This window comes from Cibotium barometz, chromosome 21, assembly GCF_041138505.1.
Source record: "Cibotium barometz isolate CiBa-2024 chromosome 21, ASM4113850v1, whole genome shotgun sequence".
NCBI lineage: Eukaryota > Viridiplantae > Streptophyta > Polypodiopsida > Cyatheales > Cibotiaceae > Cibotium > Cibotium barometz.
The window spans coordinates 11,186,313-11,205,251 of NC_141066.1; the positions used below are offsets into that span (position 1 = coordinate 11,186,313).

General features: G+C 43.9%; 1 protein-coding gene across 1 annotated transcript; it reads right to left on the minus strand.

Moving 5' to 3' along the window:
- Window positions 1-5,696: 5,696 nt before the first annotated feature.
- LOC147626843 (uncharacterized) lies at window positions 5,697-10,138 on the minus strand. Its single transcript, XM_086816082.1, has 10 exons — window positions 9,973-10,138; window positions 9,596-9,739; window positions 9,150-9,539; window positions 8,366-8,765; window positions 8,105-8,209; window positions 7,610-7,924; window positions 7,304-7,438; window positions 6,967-7,215; window positions 6,564-6,809; window positions 5,697-6,015 (listed from the first exon to the last, which is right to left on the minus strand). The coding sequence occupies exons 1-10, from the start codon at window positions 10,136-10,138 to the stop codon at window positions 5,697-5,699; spliced, it is 2,469 nt and encodes an 822-aa protein (XP_086672208.1).
- Window positions 10,139-18,939: the final 8,801 nt, after the last annotated feature.

Sequence of the window (18,939 nt, forward strand, 5' to 3'; positions counted from 1 at the left end):
ATTCTTAACAGTAATTTTTTTTAGTGCATGATAATCGATACACAATCGATATGTACCATTCTTCTTTTTAACGAGAAGAACTAGAGCACCAAATGGAAAACTACTGGGAGGAATCAATTCCTTATTTAATAGTTCTTCGACTTGTCTTTGAATTTCCTTTTGTTCTAGCATGTTAACTCTGTAAGGAGATTTACACGGCGGTGAACTACTAGGAATTATTTCTATCTTATGGTCTTCTGGATGAGGTTTGGGTAAGCCAGGTGGTAAGTCGTCTATAAAGCAATTAGAGAATTTAGAGATATAAGGGTCATGAGACATATTTGATTTGGAGTCATCCTCGGCAGTAAGTTGGTTGACAAAAATAAAAAATGTCTTCTCCTTTTTTCGTATAGCTCTTTTTGCTTGAGTATGAGTCAAAAATAGGCCTAACTCAGCTTTGTTTTGGCATTGAAGATAAATTTCTTGGTCATCTTTTATTAACCACATGGTATTGGTGTCATAGTCAATATGGGGGTTATGCTCATGGCATACTTAAGATGACATCCACACTTTGTAAAGGTGCCACTAGGAATGTTCTCTTTTCTTTTAGTGAACCCATTTGTAATTTTAAATCTCTAACCTCCCTAGTGTAGTTGTACTTACGTACCTTGAAATGCGGCCTTTACTTTGTAATTAGAATATGATGCATCTAAGTTAAGTGCTTTCAATGCTTTCTCAAGTATGAAATCATGCGAACTACCATCATCATGCAATATAGAAATTGATTTTCCTTTTATTTTTCCTTGAATTTTCAACAAAGCATGAACTGAAAGCTTACCTGAATTTGAATAGTCAGGATCAGAGTTACCCTCTCGCTTGAAAGAATCTTCGTTGTCTTCTTCAATGACATTTAGTCGAGTTGTGGAAGTGGAATTCTTCTTTTTGTCCTGGCAATCTGGCGTGATGTGTCCTTCCTTATGACAGTTGTAGCATCGAACAATTCGTTTCTTTGGTTGTCCATTTGAAGGTTTGTTGTTGTTGTTTTTCCGAAAACCTCCTTTAGTCACATCTTTACCCTTTTGCATCTTGGATTTATCAAAAGTACTAGCAAGGAAAGAAGATTTAGTAGATTTTGTAAAAGATTTATCCAGAGTCTTGAAATCTCTAGATGTAGCTATTTTACGTTCTGAGTTTAGGGCAAGGTCCATAGCAGTGCTAAGGTCATGTGGACAAAACATGCTAACATAGTTACGAATTCCAACGAGGAATAAATTACTCATTTATCTGAATATTTCGATGTCGATAGATTTTCTGAATTTTTTTTACAATCCGATAGAATTTTCTCTCTTAGAGTATTTAATTATTCATTTATCAAATACTCATAGAATTTAAACATAGTATTTAAGAGAATTCTAATTTTGATATAAAAATTCTTAATGCATCTATTTATGCATAAAAATCAACTTCAATGGGAATAACACTTTTATTTAAAAAAACCTTTTATGCATAAGATCAAATTTAATAGGAATAACGCTTTTAAAATAAAAAGAATTTTTTTATGCATCTATTTATGCATAAAAATCAATTTTTATAAAAATAATGCTTTTGTAATTAAAAAAATCCTTTATGCGTCTTTGTATGTATAAAAATCAATGTACATGTATTTAGGTATTCACATGTGTTTGCACATAGATATGTATACAAATGCTAAGCTATACATGTATGTATGAAGATTGCACAAATTGGGGTGTGTGTGTGATCTATTTCTTTATTTGTTTTTGGGCCATTGGAGAGATGGAGAGAGAGAGAGAGAGAGAGAGAGATAGAGAGAGAGAGAGAGAGATATCTGTATTTTGAAATAATATTTTTCTTAAAAATCATGTTTTATTTTTTTTAAAAAGCATGGCTAAGGGTGGGGCGCAGCAAGAAGTGATGGGAGGGTTGGGTAGTGATCGACGTGTTGGGCAAGCGCTAACCTAGAGAGGAGTGTCCCTAGTGAGATGAGATATTTAGATGTGTACATTGTGTGTGTGTGTGTGTGTGTGTGAGGCATGTGCGCGCAGTGTGCACGCATGTGCGAGAGAGAGAGAGAGAGAGAGAGAGAGAGAGAGAGAGATTTGTTAAATAATAATATACGTGGGCTTGGATGGGAGTTTGTTTTCGAATAATATAGAGAGGGGGGAAGGGGGAACTTGGGAGAGGGGTGCTTTGATGAGCAAGTCACTCCCAAGACCTCACGAAGCCACCTTTAATAATGAAAGTGCTAACCACCTTCTGCAAATGAAAGGTACCACTCCCACCTTCTCCTTCCTTCTTTGCCCCTCTTCTCCCTCTCATTTTCCCACGTAGAGGGTGGACTCTTGTCCTCAATAATATAGATTTGGGCAAGACCAAGGGACTCATTGTAACAAATACCTTGATTATATGCTTATAGTCCTTTGCTGACGACAACTCGAGCTTCTTGTAGGCCGAAGAGTCAAACATCAACAAGTTTATGGAGGCCATTAGTGAGTCCAACTACCTCTCAAACTCTAGGGTAAAGGGGCTAGTCTAGTTCACCCCTAGTATTGTAAGGGGCTACGCCTATGGATTTTTTCAACTTTTTGAAAATGTAAAGCCATTGAAAAGAAAGGAAGTGGATGTGCAAGCACGTGACATAGGGTTGTGTGCTCGCATCATGAAGGATTGTTGGCATCTCATTTCTTATTTGTGCAAGTTTGAGGGAGCTAATCACTCCATGTCTCAATGCAAATCAAAGTGGGAGAAGCTAAATGGTACCTTCCATTGAGTGTATGATTATGAGCAATTCATCCCTTCAGGTCACTCAAGGTATTGGAGTTTGGCTATGGATGAGAGGAAAGAAGTAGGTCTGCCATTTGAGTACTTCAACCAAGAGATTCATGAGAAGTGGTGGCTTTGTTTGGGGGTGATTGTGATGTCGACCGAGGTCCTATTTTGGTGCGGTAAGCAAGCAACCAAGGTAGTGCTCAATTCAAGTTTAATGGTCTTTTCTAAAGACTTTTTTGTTTGTATGGTTTGCATGATTGGCGTGTGCCTAATGGGATTTATTATTATTTTTTGTAGATGTCCCAACAACACACTCCTATGCAGCATGATATTGCTTCTTCATGGAAAAGTGAGGAAGAGGCTAGGTCATCCAAAGGAGGTACCCCAAACACCCGGCAAGGGGAAACGAGCCATGGAAAGAACGAGCAAGGGGGAACGTAATTGGTGTCACATATTCTCACCTCAAATGCAAAAGAAGACTCTAGATGCAAGCCATCACCGATGCTACAAAATACTAGGGATCTTTCAAAGGACCAAAAAACAAAGCTTGCAAACATTATGAAAATAGTAATCACTTGGAAAAGGATTGTTTCTTCATCAAGTCTTGTGGGATATGTGGGAAGAATTATCATCATGAAAAATACCACTCAAAGAACCGCCTTGCAAATGCTAATGAAGATAAGGAGCTTTCCAAGGAGGAAGCTAATCTTGATTTTGATGATGATTGGTCTTAGGTTAAGCGACCTTTGAGTGTGGATAGGGTCAAGATTGAATGAAAGATGACTCGTATCAAGCTATAAAACATTGTACTTGGACCTATTGAATTAAAAAAAAGGTTTTTGGTTTTTAACTGTGGATTATCTTCTGAACACTTCCACTCTGAAGCATGGAACACTTCCACCCTCCTTGAGCTACGCTCTTTTTTCCCTTAGAGGACAATAATACATCCTTCTTCTTCTTCTTCTTCTTCAAACACCTTGTCTTCCTTTTCCTCCAAATGGCCATGGTGTTGTCCATGCATTGTTCTCCATAGGAAGGAAGGAAACTCCAGAGTGTTGCCATGTGTTGTTAGAAGGGAGCTCCATACATTCAATGCTAACAATGTTTGGTTTCAAGGACCGATAGCCATCCCCCCAACAAGATGACACCCAACCGTCCCTCTTTCAAGATCACATGCACATTCATGGCACCTTGATCCCTATACTACCCGATGACATTGCCCAATTACTAATGATTTTTAGTATTTAAACTAGGAAATTTCATCCATTTAGCTTTCTCATTGCACGTGCACTGCACCAATGCATGAGACTATTTTCTATCTTTTATTGGTAATCATGCAACAAATTGAGACATCTTTCGTTTCCCAGTTGCTCAGTCTTGTCTTTGGCTCATTCCCAGTTGCTCGTGAAATGGGGATCCTCATCCAAAGTAAGGCAAAAGGAGCTAGAAGGATTGCTAGAAATTTGAAGGAGCTGGTTGATAACACCAAGAGCATGTTGTCTATGTTGAAAGAGTGTGAGATCACACGCGCCAATCATTTCATGGATGCAGAGAAAAACAAGTCTATCAGGGAGGCCGAGCGTCTTGCCAAGCAAGAGGCAGTGGAGAATGCAAAGCTGGACTTCTAAATACAGAATATGGAGGCCATATGTGGAGCTCTTAATTCAGAGGGAGTGTTGAGATATCAAGCTCTAGCCCCGATATATCTCCTGGGTGACTATCATTTATGTCACCGTCTATGTTGGTTGTACTTGTGGTGTAGTTAGACTACCACGTATGTTTTTGGTTTGGGTTCACATATGAACCACGTATTCTAGGGTTTGACATATAGGGTATACCCCTCTTCTATTGTATTGTTGTTGTGTGCTATTTTCAACTAAGTGAAGATAATCTTCAGCCTCCACATCTTGTGTCTCTTCTCTTGTGGTCTCGCAGGTTTACAACAACACTCTCAAAAACAAGAAGAGAAGTATAAGGCCTTGGAGAGGCAGATGCAAGATGCACAATTGCAGATTGAGCTAAAAGCGAAGCAAATCGAGGATATGCAAAAGGAGCTAGAGGAGGCAAAGGCGAGAGTTGCCAAGGAGATCAAGGAACACCTTAACATGGAGAAGACCTCCAAGAAGATAAAAGATGATGCCGAGCAGCATGCTTAGGATCTTACCAGATCAATGGCAAGAATTAATGAGAAATTGGCATTGAAGGACAGGGAGCTACTAAAGGTCAGAGAAGAGCTCGTAGAAGCAGCAAACGGTCGTGCCGCGGTTAGCCCCGGAGGTAAGTAGCCTCTATGAAGAAGAACACAAACGGTTATTGAATGCGACAACTGACTTGGCAAGTTTAGCCCTGCACCCACGCACCATCTCACAAACCTTTCACTACTATTTCACATCCATCACAGCCGCATCCGTACAACACCATTTAGACCTCACTTCACCACTACCCCCACAATACAAAAAACATTCCGCTTACACCCATCCCATTTTTGCCATGGCTTTTTATAGTGGTGATTTTGCCTTAGAATGCTTAGAGGATATCTACCACCTGCCCTTACATCCCATAGTACTTAACTTCAGGGCATGGTGTAGGATTATCCAAGACTCACAAATTTTCCCCCCTGTCGAGCCCATCCTGGACCTACCAGCTGTGCTACCAAGCAAGGGAGCCTCATGGGATCCCACTTACAGACCACCACCAGGGGCACCCATGCCCCAGTACAACATGATAGGCTTACAACCCCATCCATGGACCACATATGTTCCCCTACACTAAGGTTTAGGAGACTATGAGAAAGTTATGCAATACCAGGGTACACATTACCCTACAATTCCTACATATCCAACCCAGGGGTGGAGAGTCCCATATCAACCTCCACTACACCCTGAACTGCTTCTGGAAGAGATCCTAGAGGAAAACGAGGAATTGGAAACTCAATCTACGAGCTTGAAAATTCCTATTCCTCCCCCACTGGTTGTCCCAAGACTCATTAGAGAGCAGTGAGCCCCAGCTTCTCTTGTACCAATGACAACTACAAGTAGCCCAGGTCTTGGGGCTGCAGGTCCAGTGTACATATCAGTGGGACCAAGAGCCCCACCACTCCCCTGTGACTCAATCCCGATAGCTCCAAGGCTGCGACCCATGCATACAGTAGTACCATGGCGCATGCCAGTACCCCCAACCATCAGACCAACAGGAGGTGGTCCACCATCCCCAGGGTATAGACCACCAGGATACGAGGATCCACAGGCACTATACAAGCCCCCACCAACATTCTATCCACCTTACTATCCTTACCCCCCACCATCTACAAAATCACCAGCTCTCACTAGAGCTATTGAGGCTCTTGGGAGGGATGCAGAAGCTTTAGGTCAGGAAGCGGCTGTCGCAGCTCTTTCTAGCAAGGAGTCATATTATTTATGCAGGTAGAAGATGAGAGAATAGGCGTTTTTAGGCCCTCTTTGCATCAAGTCGTGCTCGTGCAGCAGTCAGCAGCCTGATTCGCTCCCGCCAGGGGTGGATCTCAGTATTTCAGTCCTTGCACGCAGTAGGGCAGCAGTCAGACGGAGGCCAGTCAAAGATTCATCGCTGGATTTTACAGCAGCAGTCTCGTGGACAGCCCGCGACAGTCTTTCTCTCTTCCTCTCTCTCTTTGCTCAGTATTCGTCGGCACCTTGTATTCTCGGTTCTCCTAAGAAAGCAAATACTCCTGTCTATTGCAGGAGGGGGCCCTCAGTGGGTAATGGGACCCAATTGTGTGTCGTCTCCATTACTATCTCTACCCCTATACTCTCTCCTACCTTCCCTCTTTGTGTTTTCCACATTGTTCATTTGTTTCGGGATGATAAGCAGTACTAGGCGCAAGGGAAGTACCAATTGCGGTAAATAACTCCTGCCAAAAGTGACCCATAAACTTAGCATCCCTGTCACTAACAATCTCTTGAGGAAAACCATGATGCTTAAACACATTCTCAATGAATTGCCAAGCAACCTGTGATGCTGAGTACCGAGTCCTAGTCGCTATGAAATGGGCTTGCTTGGTCATCCTGTCAACCACCACGAATATGCTATCCCAACCTTTCTCTAACCACATCTCGCCACAAGCCATCCCAAATAAAGCTCTCTTTCACCTTATCATACGTTTTAGAGATGCCCGCATGACCTGACATTGGAGATGAGTGCATTTCTTGTAAGACCAACAACCTGTACTTGGAGTCAGGCACAAGATAAATTCTGTCCTTACACCATAACAGCCCATTACGGAGCTGAAATCTAGCATGTCCCTGGCTGGACGGACTCTGTAACTCCACAAAGATAGGGGTTGTATCAGAATTATGCATGTATTCTTCCTGAATCCCAAGTATCCACTCCTGATGAAGGGTGGAAATGGCAGACAGTCTGCATGACCATATCCTTGACAAGGCATCAGCAACCACATTCTCTTTCCCTTTCCTGTACTCAATGTCAAAGTCATAGGACTGAACTGCAACCAAACCATCTCTTCTGCTTCATGGATAAATTAGGCTGCGTTAAAAAGTACTTGAGTGTCCTGTGATCCGTTTTGACCTTAATCTTGCTACCGTACAGGTAGTGGTGCCATTTTGCAAAAGCATGCAAGATTGCCAACATCTCCTGGTCATAGACATGATAATTCATTTCCCTGGCGTTAAACTTCCTGCTCTCAAAAGCAATCACACCATGCTCTTGTCTTAGGACAGCCCCTAACCCTTTGCCACTGGCATCCGTCTCAACAATGAAAGACCATGAGAAATCAAGACACACCAATACAGGTGCATTACTTAGGGCATCCTTGAGATTCTCAAAACTGAGTTGTGCTTCTTCTCACCACTGGAAGGCATCCTTTTTCAGCAAATCAGTGAGAGGAGCAGCCCTCTTGGCAAAGTGCCTAATGAACCTCCTATAAAAAGAAGCAAGACCTAGAAAGCCCCTGAGCTGCGTGGTATTATGTGGCTGCGGCCACTCCTTGATGCATTTCACCTTAGCTGGGTCTACCCTGATTCCGTGCCTGCTTACAACATGTCCAAGATATTCAACCTCATCTACCATAAATGTGCACTTGCTGGCCTTGGCATAAAGCTGATGCAGCCTCAAGATTTCCAGCACTTGTCGGACATGACCTATGTGTTCATGTGCACCCTTACTATAAATGAGAATGTCATCAAAAAAAGGGGCTGTAAAATCTTGTTCATGAGTGCCAAGGTGGATGGTGCATTAGTCAAACCAAAAGGCATCACCTTGAACTCATATAATCCTCTTTTTGTACGAAAGGCAGACTTATGCTCATCACCCTCTTTCATCCTAATCTGATGGTACCCTGAACCTCAAATCAATCTTCGTGAAATACTGAGCACCCTTGAGTTCATCTAGCAAGTCATCAATCTTGGGAATAGGAAACCTGTTCTTAATGGTGGCCTTATTCAAATCCCTGTAATCAATGCACATATGGAAAGAGCCATCCTTCTTCTTCACCAGGAGTACTGGAAATGCAAAAGGCGAGGTGCTATGAGCAATGATGTTTTTCTCAAGTAAATCTTGCACCTATGTTGCCACTTCTTCCCGTTCTACCTTAGAGAGTCGGTACGGGGCCTTGTTTAATGGTTTAATGCCATGTTCCAGGACTATGGCATGGTCAACATCTCTTTGTGGGGGCAACTGAGATGGCATATCAGCAAACACATCTACAAATTCTGAGAGCAATCGCTGCATAGCACAATCATCCACATGGGAAATGCCTCCCTCCTGAGGTACAGAAACGTTCAATGCATATATGGCACTCTCCTTCTTGAGCTCTCTAGCTAGCTGCCTTGCTGAAATGACCTGCAATTTCCGAGTTACAATGCCCTGCAATGTAACCGATCTGCCCCTGTGGCAAAATTCAAGTGATAAGGCATTCAAATCTATGCTGATTTTCCCCAATGATTGCAGCCAATCACAGCCCAGGACAGCATCTATTGGGCCCATATCCAATGCCAGAAGATAACCTGCAAACTCATAGTCATCAGAGAACTTGATCCTGGCATCTTGACAACAATGTCTGCTGACCATATGCTATCCATTAGCTACTTCCACTTTCAGAGCATGGTCTATCTCTGTAGCAATCAATTCCACTCTTTGCAATGTCCTGTAATTAATGAAACTGTGAGTGCTACCGTTGAACAGATGAGATGGTATACAATGTAGATTAGGCATCCCAACAAATCTGCTCATCATCCACAGAGCATTACCATTAGCATCACCTCTGGCATGGAAAGGCATTGTAACGTGATCCTCCACCCGAGAGAGTGTTGGCTTACGGCCTTTCCTGCCACATGTAGGCTGAATATCAATCTAATGCATCACATGAGTGACTTGCTCAGTAGCCCCACCCGGATCAAAGGAAAATGCAGTCCCCTTTGTGGCTCCTGTGTTAGGAGCTTCGTCTGCATCATGAGCTCCTGTCAATTCATCATGAGAGGCATCTGCAACATCAGCCACCTCCTCATCATCTGAGAATTCAATTATCATGTTGAGTTTGGCTGAGTTGCCATTCTTCATCTTGCACACATCCCGATGCTCAAGTGTCCATTTCTCTCCACATCTAAAGCATAAATTAGCCTTCTTCCTACTGTCCATTATGGCCCTGGAGTGTTGTTTAACATCTGATTTGTCAAAACCAACACTAGGTTTGACACCTGGCTTTGCATCCGTGGGCCTGTATGGCTTGGCATATGGCATTTTACTCCCAGTAACAGTAGGATATCGTGGAAAGGGTGCAGCTAATCAGCAAACTTTGACTTCATGTCAGCCTCATAAACAGTACCATAAGAGCTACCTGTCACATGCCTGTACTTGCTAGCATATTTTGGCTCAAACACCTCAGCAAGCTGGGCTGCCCTCTCAATGGTTTGAGGATTATGAGCTCTCACATCAGCAACCAGAGGGGGGTTTAAGCCCTGGATAACCGCAACAGCTTCCCCTTCTCGGAAATGTCATGGACAAACAAGGAAAGCCTCCAAAACCGCTGCAAGTACTCTTGGACCGTACCTATCTGAGATAGTGCATAAAAATCAGCAAGGTACTGCTCTAGGATTAGGGCCGAGACGAAAGTCATGACCATAAGCTCCTTGAATGGTTTCCATGTGGTCAGCTTCTGAGGTGACTCTCTCATGTACCGCCACCATGTATGTGCATAATCCTGTAAATGCATACCAGCAAAAATGATCCTCTCCTCATCGTTCTTAGGGTAGAAGCGGAAATAATCTTCCAGCTTCGTGAGCCACTCCTCCAACTCATTGGGAGTGCAAGTGTCCCCCTTAAACTTGTGCACAGAGAGCTTGTCTTTCACATCTTTGGCTGCATTATTCCTGGGGTACATGCTTGGGTGCCATTAGTGACACGAGGAAAATATGCCCTGGAAGAGATCCGGGTGGTGTACCAAGTGTCGAAGGCTCAATGTAGAGGCTCGAGAGGTGTCAATGAAGAGGCTCAAATGAAGTCGATGAAGAGGGTGGAGAGGTTCGGAGGAAGGTCGATGAAGAGGTCCGAAGGAAGCTCGATGAGGAGGCTTGAAACGGAGCTCAAAATGAGCCACCAAGGTGGCTGAAAAAAAGGCTGAAAGAGTGCCCCAAATAGGGCTTTTTTTGGGGGGGGGGGGGGGATCTTAGGACACATAAGACACCTAGGGCAGCCCTAACTAAGACCACTATGGCAGCTAAGACATTTAGGACACTAGGTTTGAGTAACCTAACCTAGGTAGATTAACCATAGTTAGTAAGTGGCTAACCAGGGTTAAATCTAACTAATTGGTTAGCCTAACCAATCCCCACCCAACTAACCTACAACTAACCCACGGTTAGTCTAAACCCGCCCCCCAAGCCTTAGTTACAACTGAAGCTAAGGTTGGAAGGAGAAAATTACGACAGACGGCGAACGGCGGTGGAATTTCCAAACGGGCGGTAACAACGACGGAGTGGCGGATAGGAATGGCGGCAGAAATTCGTGGGCTGGTGGCAACAGGAACGGAGTGGAGTGGCAGCGAGATGGGCAGAACTTGAGCGGCGGCTGTGAGACGGTGGGAGGGCAGAAATGGGCGGCAGTGATGCGGAAGAGACAAACGGTGGCGACAGCGGAATAGACGGGCTGCTAGCTGAGCAGTGGCGGAGGTGGCAGGCGAATCCGGCTGGGCGTGAGCGGCACCTCGGGCTGTCGGGCTGAGACGGAATCCAGGCTGAGACAGGCTCACGGCTGTGCAAGATCCGGGCTGAGACGGAATGATGCCGTGGGCTAGGAGACGCAGCGCCCAAATCCCGCCGAACGGGTTGTTGAGGAAGCGCTTGTCTGTAACCCAATTGGGGAAACGCTTGGACTGGGTCGGACGTAATCGCGAGGCCCTTGTGGAGCGCCAGTCTCCAAGTTTGGAGTGGAGGTTAGGGAATCACCGGAGCTATGGCGTGACGAGCAGCGCCTGGCTAGTGTTGATATGGTGTGGCTGCTATCCGCTACTTCCCACGTCGTGCTTCCCCAAAGCGTTGGCTTTTTTGTAGCTCAGCCTGAAGCGTGACGAGAGTTGGGCCTTCCCAAACTTGGCTAAGATTGTGACCGAATGCACATAGTTCTTTCTGGCAATGTAGTGAAGGAATGCGCAGAGTTCTTTCTGCTGCTTCAGTTACATCTGCCCACGCTATTACTTGAGAATTCCCAAAAGCTGTTGCAAGGAGGTTGCTGACAGGCCCAAGAAGGAGCTCTTATACCACTGTAGTGAAGGTGCATGGAGAAGGGGAGGAAGGCTACGGAGGGCAAGAGGAAGAGGAGAAGGAAGGGGCGTGAGGGAGAGGTGAAGGATGCACTTGTATTAGCTCTACCGCATCCTAGCAAATTTGTGGCTGCGAGCGACTAATGCTAGTGATTATGCGGTAGGTTCCTATAGCTTTTGAAAGCAAGAAGCTAGGCAACACCTAGGCTTGGTGGCACACTTAGGAAAAGAAATTCTACACATTGATACACGTGTTGAAGTCTTGGACACATTACTTGTATGGATCCAAGTTTGTTGTATTCATGGACCACGATTCTATCAAATACATATGTGATAGGCCTGAGTTGTAGGGGAGAAAGACGCATTGGGTTGAATTGATGCAAGACGTTCATATGGAAATAAAGTATCGGAAGGGTAGCTTGAATCAAGTTGGGATGCTTTGAGCTGCATCAATGAAGTAAACTCTTTGAGTTTTATTGAAATTAGAGTTGACATTTATGATTCGTTGAGAGGGATATGTAGGACCGCCTCACAGTTTCGTTGATATTGGCATTAGGTCCAAGCAGGGAGCTCCATCAGTGTGCCAACTGTTTAGTGGTGGCAGGTTGTCAATTCTACATTTGGAATGGATTGTTGTTCCGGAATGGGAAGGTTGGTGTTCTAGGTAACGCTAGGATTATAAAGATGATTTTGTTTGAGTATCATGATGCTCCTACAACGAGTCACCCGGGAATCCAGCGAACCAATGATTTGGTAAAATGGATGATTAATTGGCCTAAATGAAAACTAAAATCATTGTCTAGGTGAAGGGCCAAGAATGTCAAGTAAATAAGACAGATTGCCTAAAAATGGGAGGATTGTCACATCCTCTTGAGGGAAGTGGGAGAGTATTTCCATGGGCTTGATTATGGATTGCCACTAACTAAAAGGGCATGATGCTATCTGGGTCGTGGTGGATAGACTAACAAAGATGGCAAGGTTCTTACCTATCAAGACAACCATAAAGGCCATCGAACTAGCTTATCAATTTGTTGAGTAGTTATTCACATTGAATGGATTGCCTTGTGACATAGTTACTGACGAGATCGATAGTTTTTTGGGCACTTTTGGCAGGAAGTGTCTATGAAATTAGGGACTTCATTGAGTACGACTTCCACTGATCATCCTCAGTTTGATGGATAAACACAAAGAGGGTGAATCATGTCTTGGAACATATGCTTCGCTTGTATGTTTCCAAGAGGCCATCGGATTGGGGACAATATCTTCCAATGATGGAAATTGCCTTCAACAGTGCTAAGCATACTGCGAACAAGTGATAATCATTTATGTTTGTATAAGAACATCAACCTAAGTCTCCAATGTCAGTTGGATTGAAGGGTATTCACTTAGATTCGGCTACGGATTTCTTGCTGGATATGCGAATGCTGGTAATTACATGGGAATATATCAGGAGTGCTCAAGATAGACCACGGCTTTATGATAAGCAGCTTTCACCGAGGCAATTTTTCGAAGGAACTTTGGTATACTTGAGGATCCTTAGAGATTCATTGAGGATTGGGTTGGTAGAGAAATTATCCCTAGGTACTGTGGGCCACTCTTACCTTGAAAAAGGTTAGTGAGGTGGCATATAAATTGGAAGTGTCTCCACATGTAAAAATGTCGGAAGACAAAAAAGTTTTGGGAGATGGGGACAAAGTCTTGTTTTTGTCCAAGAACTTGTGGAAGTTGAGGACTTGACTTATATTCCACATGAACATGAAAAGGGAATTGATTTTAGGAAAAGAGAACTCGGGAATAAGAAAATTCCAAAGTTCGAGATTAAGTGGAAGGATGGTCAACCGCCAGTTTGCGGAAAAACTTCCATGGATTCGTTTAGGAGTAAACATTTGAGGAGGGGAAGCATGTTATGTACCTGAATGCTAATCTCTAGATTAGAGGACTTAATCCAACAGGGTTAGGGGGCCCTGGGATTAAGATTGGCAGGCTTGCGTGGGGTTTAGAGCAAAGGGCAATAACTTAGGGCCAATATGCTATATTTAGTTGGATACACTATTTATGGCGGGATGCTCTTCTATATAAGAGTGGCCAGAGCTATTGTGCATTCGTTTCGTTGAGCGCTCATTTTAGAAGGCTGGACTTGGATCGTGGGCAAAGTCTCTTCCTCCTACATGGTGGATGCAAGATACTATGATGTGGGTCCCTTGTGGACAGGCATTGGCGGTATGGGACACGCATGCATGTGGACAGAGTCTGAGTTCATTTCCACATGCTCGAGGGTGGTTGGGAGGTGAGTTTGCATGCCCCGTAATTATTTATTGCTAACTATTGCCACGGATATGATTAGGGTTAGATCTAGGACGGAATTCGACATTATGAGTAGTGCACATATCTAATAGGTGTCTCCTATACTACTTGATGGGAGATCTCGCATGTGTGTCCTTTGATCTATGGATGAACTCCCTCAGCTGTAGGCTTGGTAGTGCTAAAGCATCCCCTTGCAAGTCGAGTCATTGCATGTGTATCTCTAATCTGAGCATTGAAGTCCCCCATTAGTAGTACATCCCCTAGTTGCATGTACGTCTGAATGTCCTCATAAAGTATCAAGAAAGGTGAGGCTCTACTTGATGTCATCCTGGCATAGTCTGATGTTTGTGGAGGGAAGTAGCAATATTGCGTTGTACACGTATGTGGTTTGGGGTCTCCTAAGTTGGATCCATATAGTGAGCATGTTCATCTCTAACGATGATTGTGATTTGTGTTTGTTGGTGGGATTGGAAGAGGATTGCCACTCCTCTTGACCCTCGGCACCCCTCCCTCTGTGTGGGTCTCTGATTTGAAAGCGAATTGCCATGTGTACCCATCTAACTAAGCATACATAGATCTAATTCTTTCTTTGAGTGACATCACACATGATGTCAAGGAGATGCCCTTCACTGACATCATTGATGATATAGTGTGTGTTGAAGATAAGGCAGCCCCTTGCCTACAAAAGGTGGCCATGATGTCAAGGAGATGCCCTCCACTAACATCATTGATGATATAGTGTGTGTTGAAGATAAGGCAGCCCCTTGCCTACAAAAGGTGGCCTCCTATATTTGCTTCATGACCAAGCTATCAAAACCGTTGCGCCTTTATCTCGTGTTTCACTATGAATGAGTGACTCTCACCCTCTACCATTTTCAACAAATGGTATCAAAGCATCGCTCATTTTAGAAGGTGGCCTATCTATTGTTTGCATCATCAGAAGTGGGGATGCCTTCTACGTTGTTGATGCTGCACGCCTTTGTCTTCATCTATCTGCTCTTCTATCAGTGTTTTATCTTCAGCTTGAGTCCATCTTATTCGCATGAGGAAAGGCGCCCACTCTTGTTCTGCAAACATCGCCATGGGAGCATTTTCAGAACTTCTAGCTTCTGTGTGGCAGAGAAGTATTTGACATCAAACGGCGTTACAATTCGAGTTCTGATCTCATTTATTGTCACGATTTCCTGCAGGCATAGCGACGTCTCCTTTCCCCCATATATTTTCAAACCTGCTTCTGCTACTTCTAGCATTACTAAGTTTTTGCATATATCACCTGCATTAAATGAACTAACATTTCAGATGCTTCTTTTCCCATTGTGCCTTTGATTAGATGAGTAAGTGGAATCCTCCATATATGGATTTTGAGAGGAAAAACGTCTTCTACATGACTAAAGCCGCGTAGATCGATGAGGAAGGGGATATACCCACCCTATGCCTGAAGATATGCGGCTGCACCAAGGAGCAACCCCGTCTTCTGTAAGTAGTCTGATAACTCGGCTTGTTTGACAGAACCGGTATTTCGTCATAATCGGAATCAATATCCGGCTTCTTGGATGAAAATTCCAGCCACTCATCACAAAACATGTCTTGCTACCATGGATGATCATCATCTTGATACCTGCGCCTGTATTGAAACTCCTTGGCCAACACGTCGTCTCGGTGCCGCCTCCGACGATCACCAATGATCCTCTCCCAGCTGCCAAGTCCTGTCTGCCCTCCTGGGCTCTATAATGTAACATCACCTCTTGTTACGTAGATCATCACCTCCTCGAATTCACCTACAAAGATGAGACTGAGCCTACCTCGTATAACAGCATTCCATCGACTCGTGTGTCCATCGCTATCAATTGCACGCACATCTGAGAATCATCAAGATTCAATATAGACTGCTTGTGGCAATTGATTGCAAAGTTGCACCTCATCCAAAGTGACATGGTTTCTCTGTAGACAGGTTGTGGACAGGGGGATCAAGGATTGGGGGTGGATTGATGGTGTCCCTTTAGCAGGAGGAAAAATAGCAAATATATACTTGACACTCATGAAAGGTTAAATGGAACTTTATGGAATTTCACAAGATTTGGAAAATCCACTAGGGAGATAGGTGTTGGATAGCCAGATGTAGAGGAATCTGGAATTCCAAGCTTTTATTTCTTTATTTGCATGTATATTTGTTATCTTCTGGTCTCGCTTTTCCAGATGATGCAAGCTCCTAGCTGGGGGATTGCAGCTATACAGGTTGACACGGTATGGATCGTGGCTAATGCTTGTAATTATACTTAATTTATGAAATAACCACTTAACAATTTAATCACAAAAGAACTCAAAAGACAAGAGAATGACAATATAATCACACACGACACAATACTAGGGGTGAAGGTGCGACCCCCGCTCGAAAGCTTCTATATTGCAATACAACCACCTTCTTACAAGACCGAGACTACCAAGGCCTTTTGGGAATCCGGAACTCAAGACTCAGACATACTGATCCCAATTTTTTTGCAGACATTCGGGAGACATAGAAGAGTACGGGCTCCACAGTTTCTACTAGGGAGGGTCATATTCTGGGCCCTAGTATTGCGCGTGGTGCTTCTCTCTTCTCTTCCCCTACGTTCTATCGCAAAGATCTGCGAGATAAGTGTTTGAATATTACGTTTATGAATTTTCAGTTTGTGTTCTAGCACTTCTATCGGGAAGATTACTTGTTTTTCCACATGTATTGCTGCGTGGAAGTGTTGTGGATTGTTTCAGTGGTATCAGAGCATAGGCTTCCCACTTTCTTTGGTGGTAACGGTCCAAGAAGAGCAGACTTATTCTTACAAGTCTTCAAAGGGATGTGCATCTGTTGGAGCTGAAAATCTCAATGAAAGCACAAGATCTATGCAGCTAATGAAGAAAGGAGGAAAAGCATCCAAGTTCAACGTCTTCTTTGGAGGTGACGACTTAAATTTCATCACACGCTAGAAGCGTTCCAGTTCGTTTGGCTGCAGCAACAAAAGTTACGGGAATGGACCACTCTAAATAGCCATAGGAAGTGTGGTATAATCTTCTGCATGCGGAGCAAGACTAATCGCCCTTGAACAACAGCCCGAGTCTTCCTTTGAATAAGACAAAAGATTAATGGCGGCAAATCTCTAGCAAGGAATCAAGGGCTGGACCTCCCCGAAGGATTTTATTACTCTTGTCAACAGGCTCTTGATACAAGGAGGCTCGGACCAAAAGAGCAGAGACTCGATACAAGCTCTGAAGTGAGCTAACAAGGCACGCATGCCATTCTTTTATAATCTCAAACTGACCCAAGAATAGGGTGCGAAAATCATAAAGCAATCGTTTTTCAAGCTAAAGTAGGGCAGCACAAAAAGTAGGCGCCCAATTTTGCTTTTCTCCATAACTGGTAGCTTGTAGAAAAGTCTCATGGCTTTTCATTGCTTTTTTTGGCTAGTCACTTTTAGCAACTTTCACCTTAAAAGGTGGGGAATAAACCACTCTCCAGCGGTCCTGCACTAAAAGTAATAAAATCCAACACAATTAACTCATTAACTGTCAGTATAACCATTTGTGCACAGTTGTGCCCTTTTGACCAATCTTGGTCCTTAGTGAGTGTCCCCACTTGGCACCTGAACATCCTGGTTGACCGGAGTCAACCCAATTTGACCAAAGTCAAACTGCCATCCAATTGACCATAGTCAACTCTGCTTTGATCGTAGTCGCGACCTTGGCACTATGATGACCAAAGCCAACACTTAGGTCCTCTTGTTAACCAAAGTCAATACCCTTTGACCATTGGTCAAAAGTCAAGCTTGTTTGACCTAAGTCAAACCTCGACATTCGTTGCAACAATTTATCTTCTTTTGACCAAAATACAATCCTAAAAATGTTTCTTTAGGAGCAAAAGTACAATTGGTGACAGCCAAAAATGGGCTAAGGCAGGCTGGATACTGCTGATGAAATGGGAGGGTGGTGCCCTTATATAGGGCTTGGGTCAGGCCGCCTAAAGCTGGCTGCCCCCCTACCTGCAGGTCGGCCTGTTCAAGCCGGCCTGGTCGGCCTGTTGGGGACGGACTGCTGCCCCTCCGTGGCTGCCTATATAGCCGCCCCCACCCCCGTGACCCATTGCTAGCTTCCTTCTGCCCCTTTGCTGGCCACACAAAATCTGCCCCCTGCTGCCCCTACAGAGCATGCAAAAAGTGCATGTGTCAGGCTCTAGCTCCTACCCTGGGCAGAGCTCCTCTGTCCCCACAAATCGGGGCTCACAAATGGAGATGCCCTCTACCCTTTTTCAAGAGAACTTACAGGTGGGGCAGTGACTTTTGACAGCATGAAATATTGGAGTCTCAACCATCTACAAAATAAATTTCACAATTGTGGCTCTTGAAATGCAAAGATAATATGCCCAATGACAAAATGGCTGTATACTATTTTGGCATGATAAGTTGGCAGGTCGTGATGATGGAGAGGCTTCCATGAACCTTCAAGTGGATTTTCTTGCATTTGTACAAATGCTCTCATGTATACAAGGCTGTACCTTATATCTACCCTTCTCCCCATGTTGCATTGCATCTCTTTGTAAAAAAGCTCATTTTTTCTTCCAATGCGTGCTAGCTGCACTTGTCTCTGTGTACGTTACAGTGCAGGAATCTGGGGACACACTTTTTTTTTGTAAAACTGATCAAATTCTTATTTCAGAAATGTACAAAGAGTTTAGGCCACATGTAGAGGTCAAAACTCAGAATTGTAGCCCGAGAAAACTAAAAGCAGTGAAAAAACAACTCAATGCAAGAGACATGCAAATCTCCCTGATGACAAGCATCGTACAAAGATTGCCTCAAAGAGGCTCTGAAGAACTCATATGGCTGGAATAACTGCTGGCCCAAAAATGCAGAATTGTGTTGAGACCATATAGTCCACAGTGTCCAATATCTGACCCAGAATAAAAAAAGAGAGTATGTGGATAGTGACACCGGCATGCGTCCAAACATCCAAAAGAGTTTACCAAATCTGTTGCTTGGGAAGCGAAGGCACAAAAAGTTGGATATCTTATCAATAAGCATCCTGGGGTGTGGACAAGACCAGAAAAGATGTGACACTGTCTCCAAAGGATAAGAACATCTGAGACAGTTCGA

Coding starts and splice junctions, on each gene's coding strand:
- LOC147626843 (XM_086816082.1), bottom strand. CDS start 10,138: ATGTACCCCAGGAATAATGCAGCCAAAGATGTGAAAGACAAGCTCTCT. Junction 9,740..9,972: donor GGAGAGGATCATTTTTGCTG/GTATGCATTTAC, acceptor ATTTCCGAGAAG/GGGAAGCTGTTGCGGTTATC. Junction 7,216..7,303: donor ACGGATCACAGGACACTCAA/GTACTTTTTAAC, acceptor CATTGAGTACAG/GAAAGGGAAAGAGAATGTGG.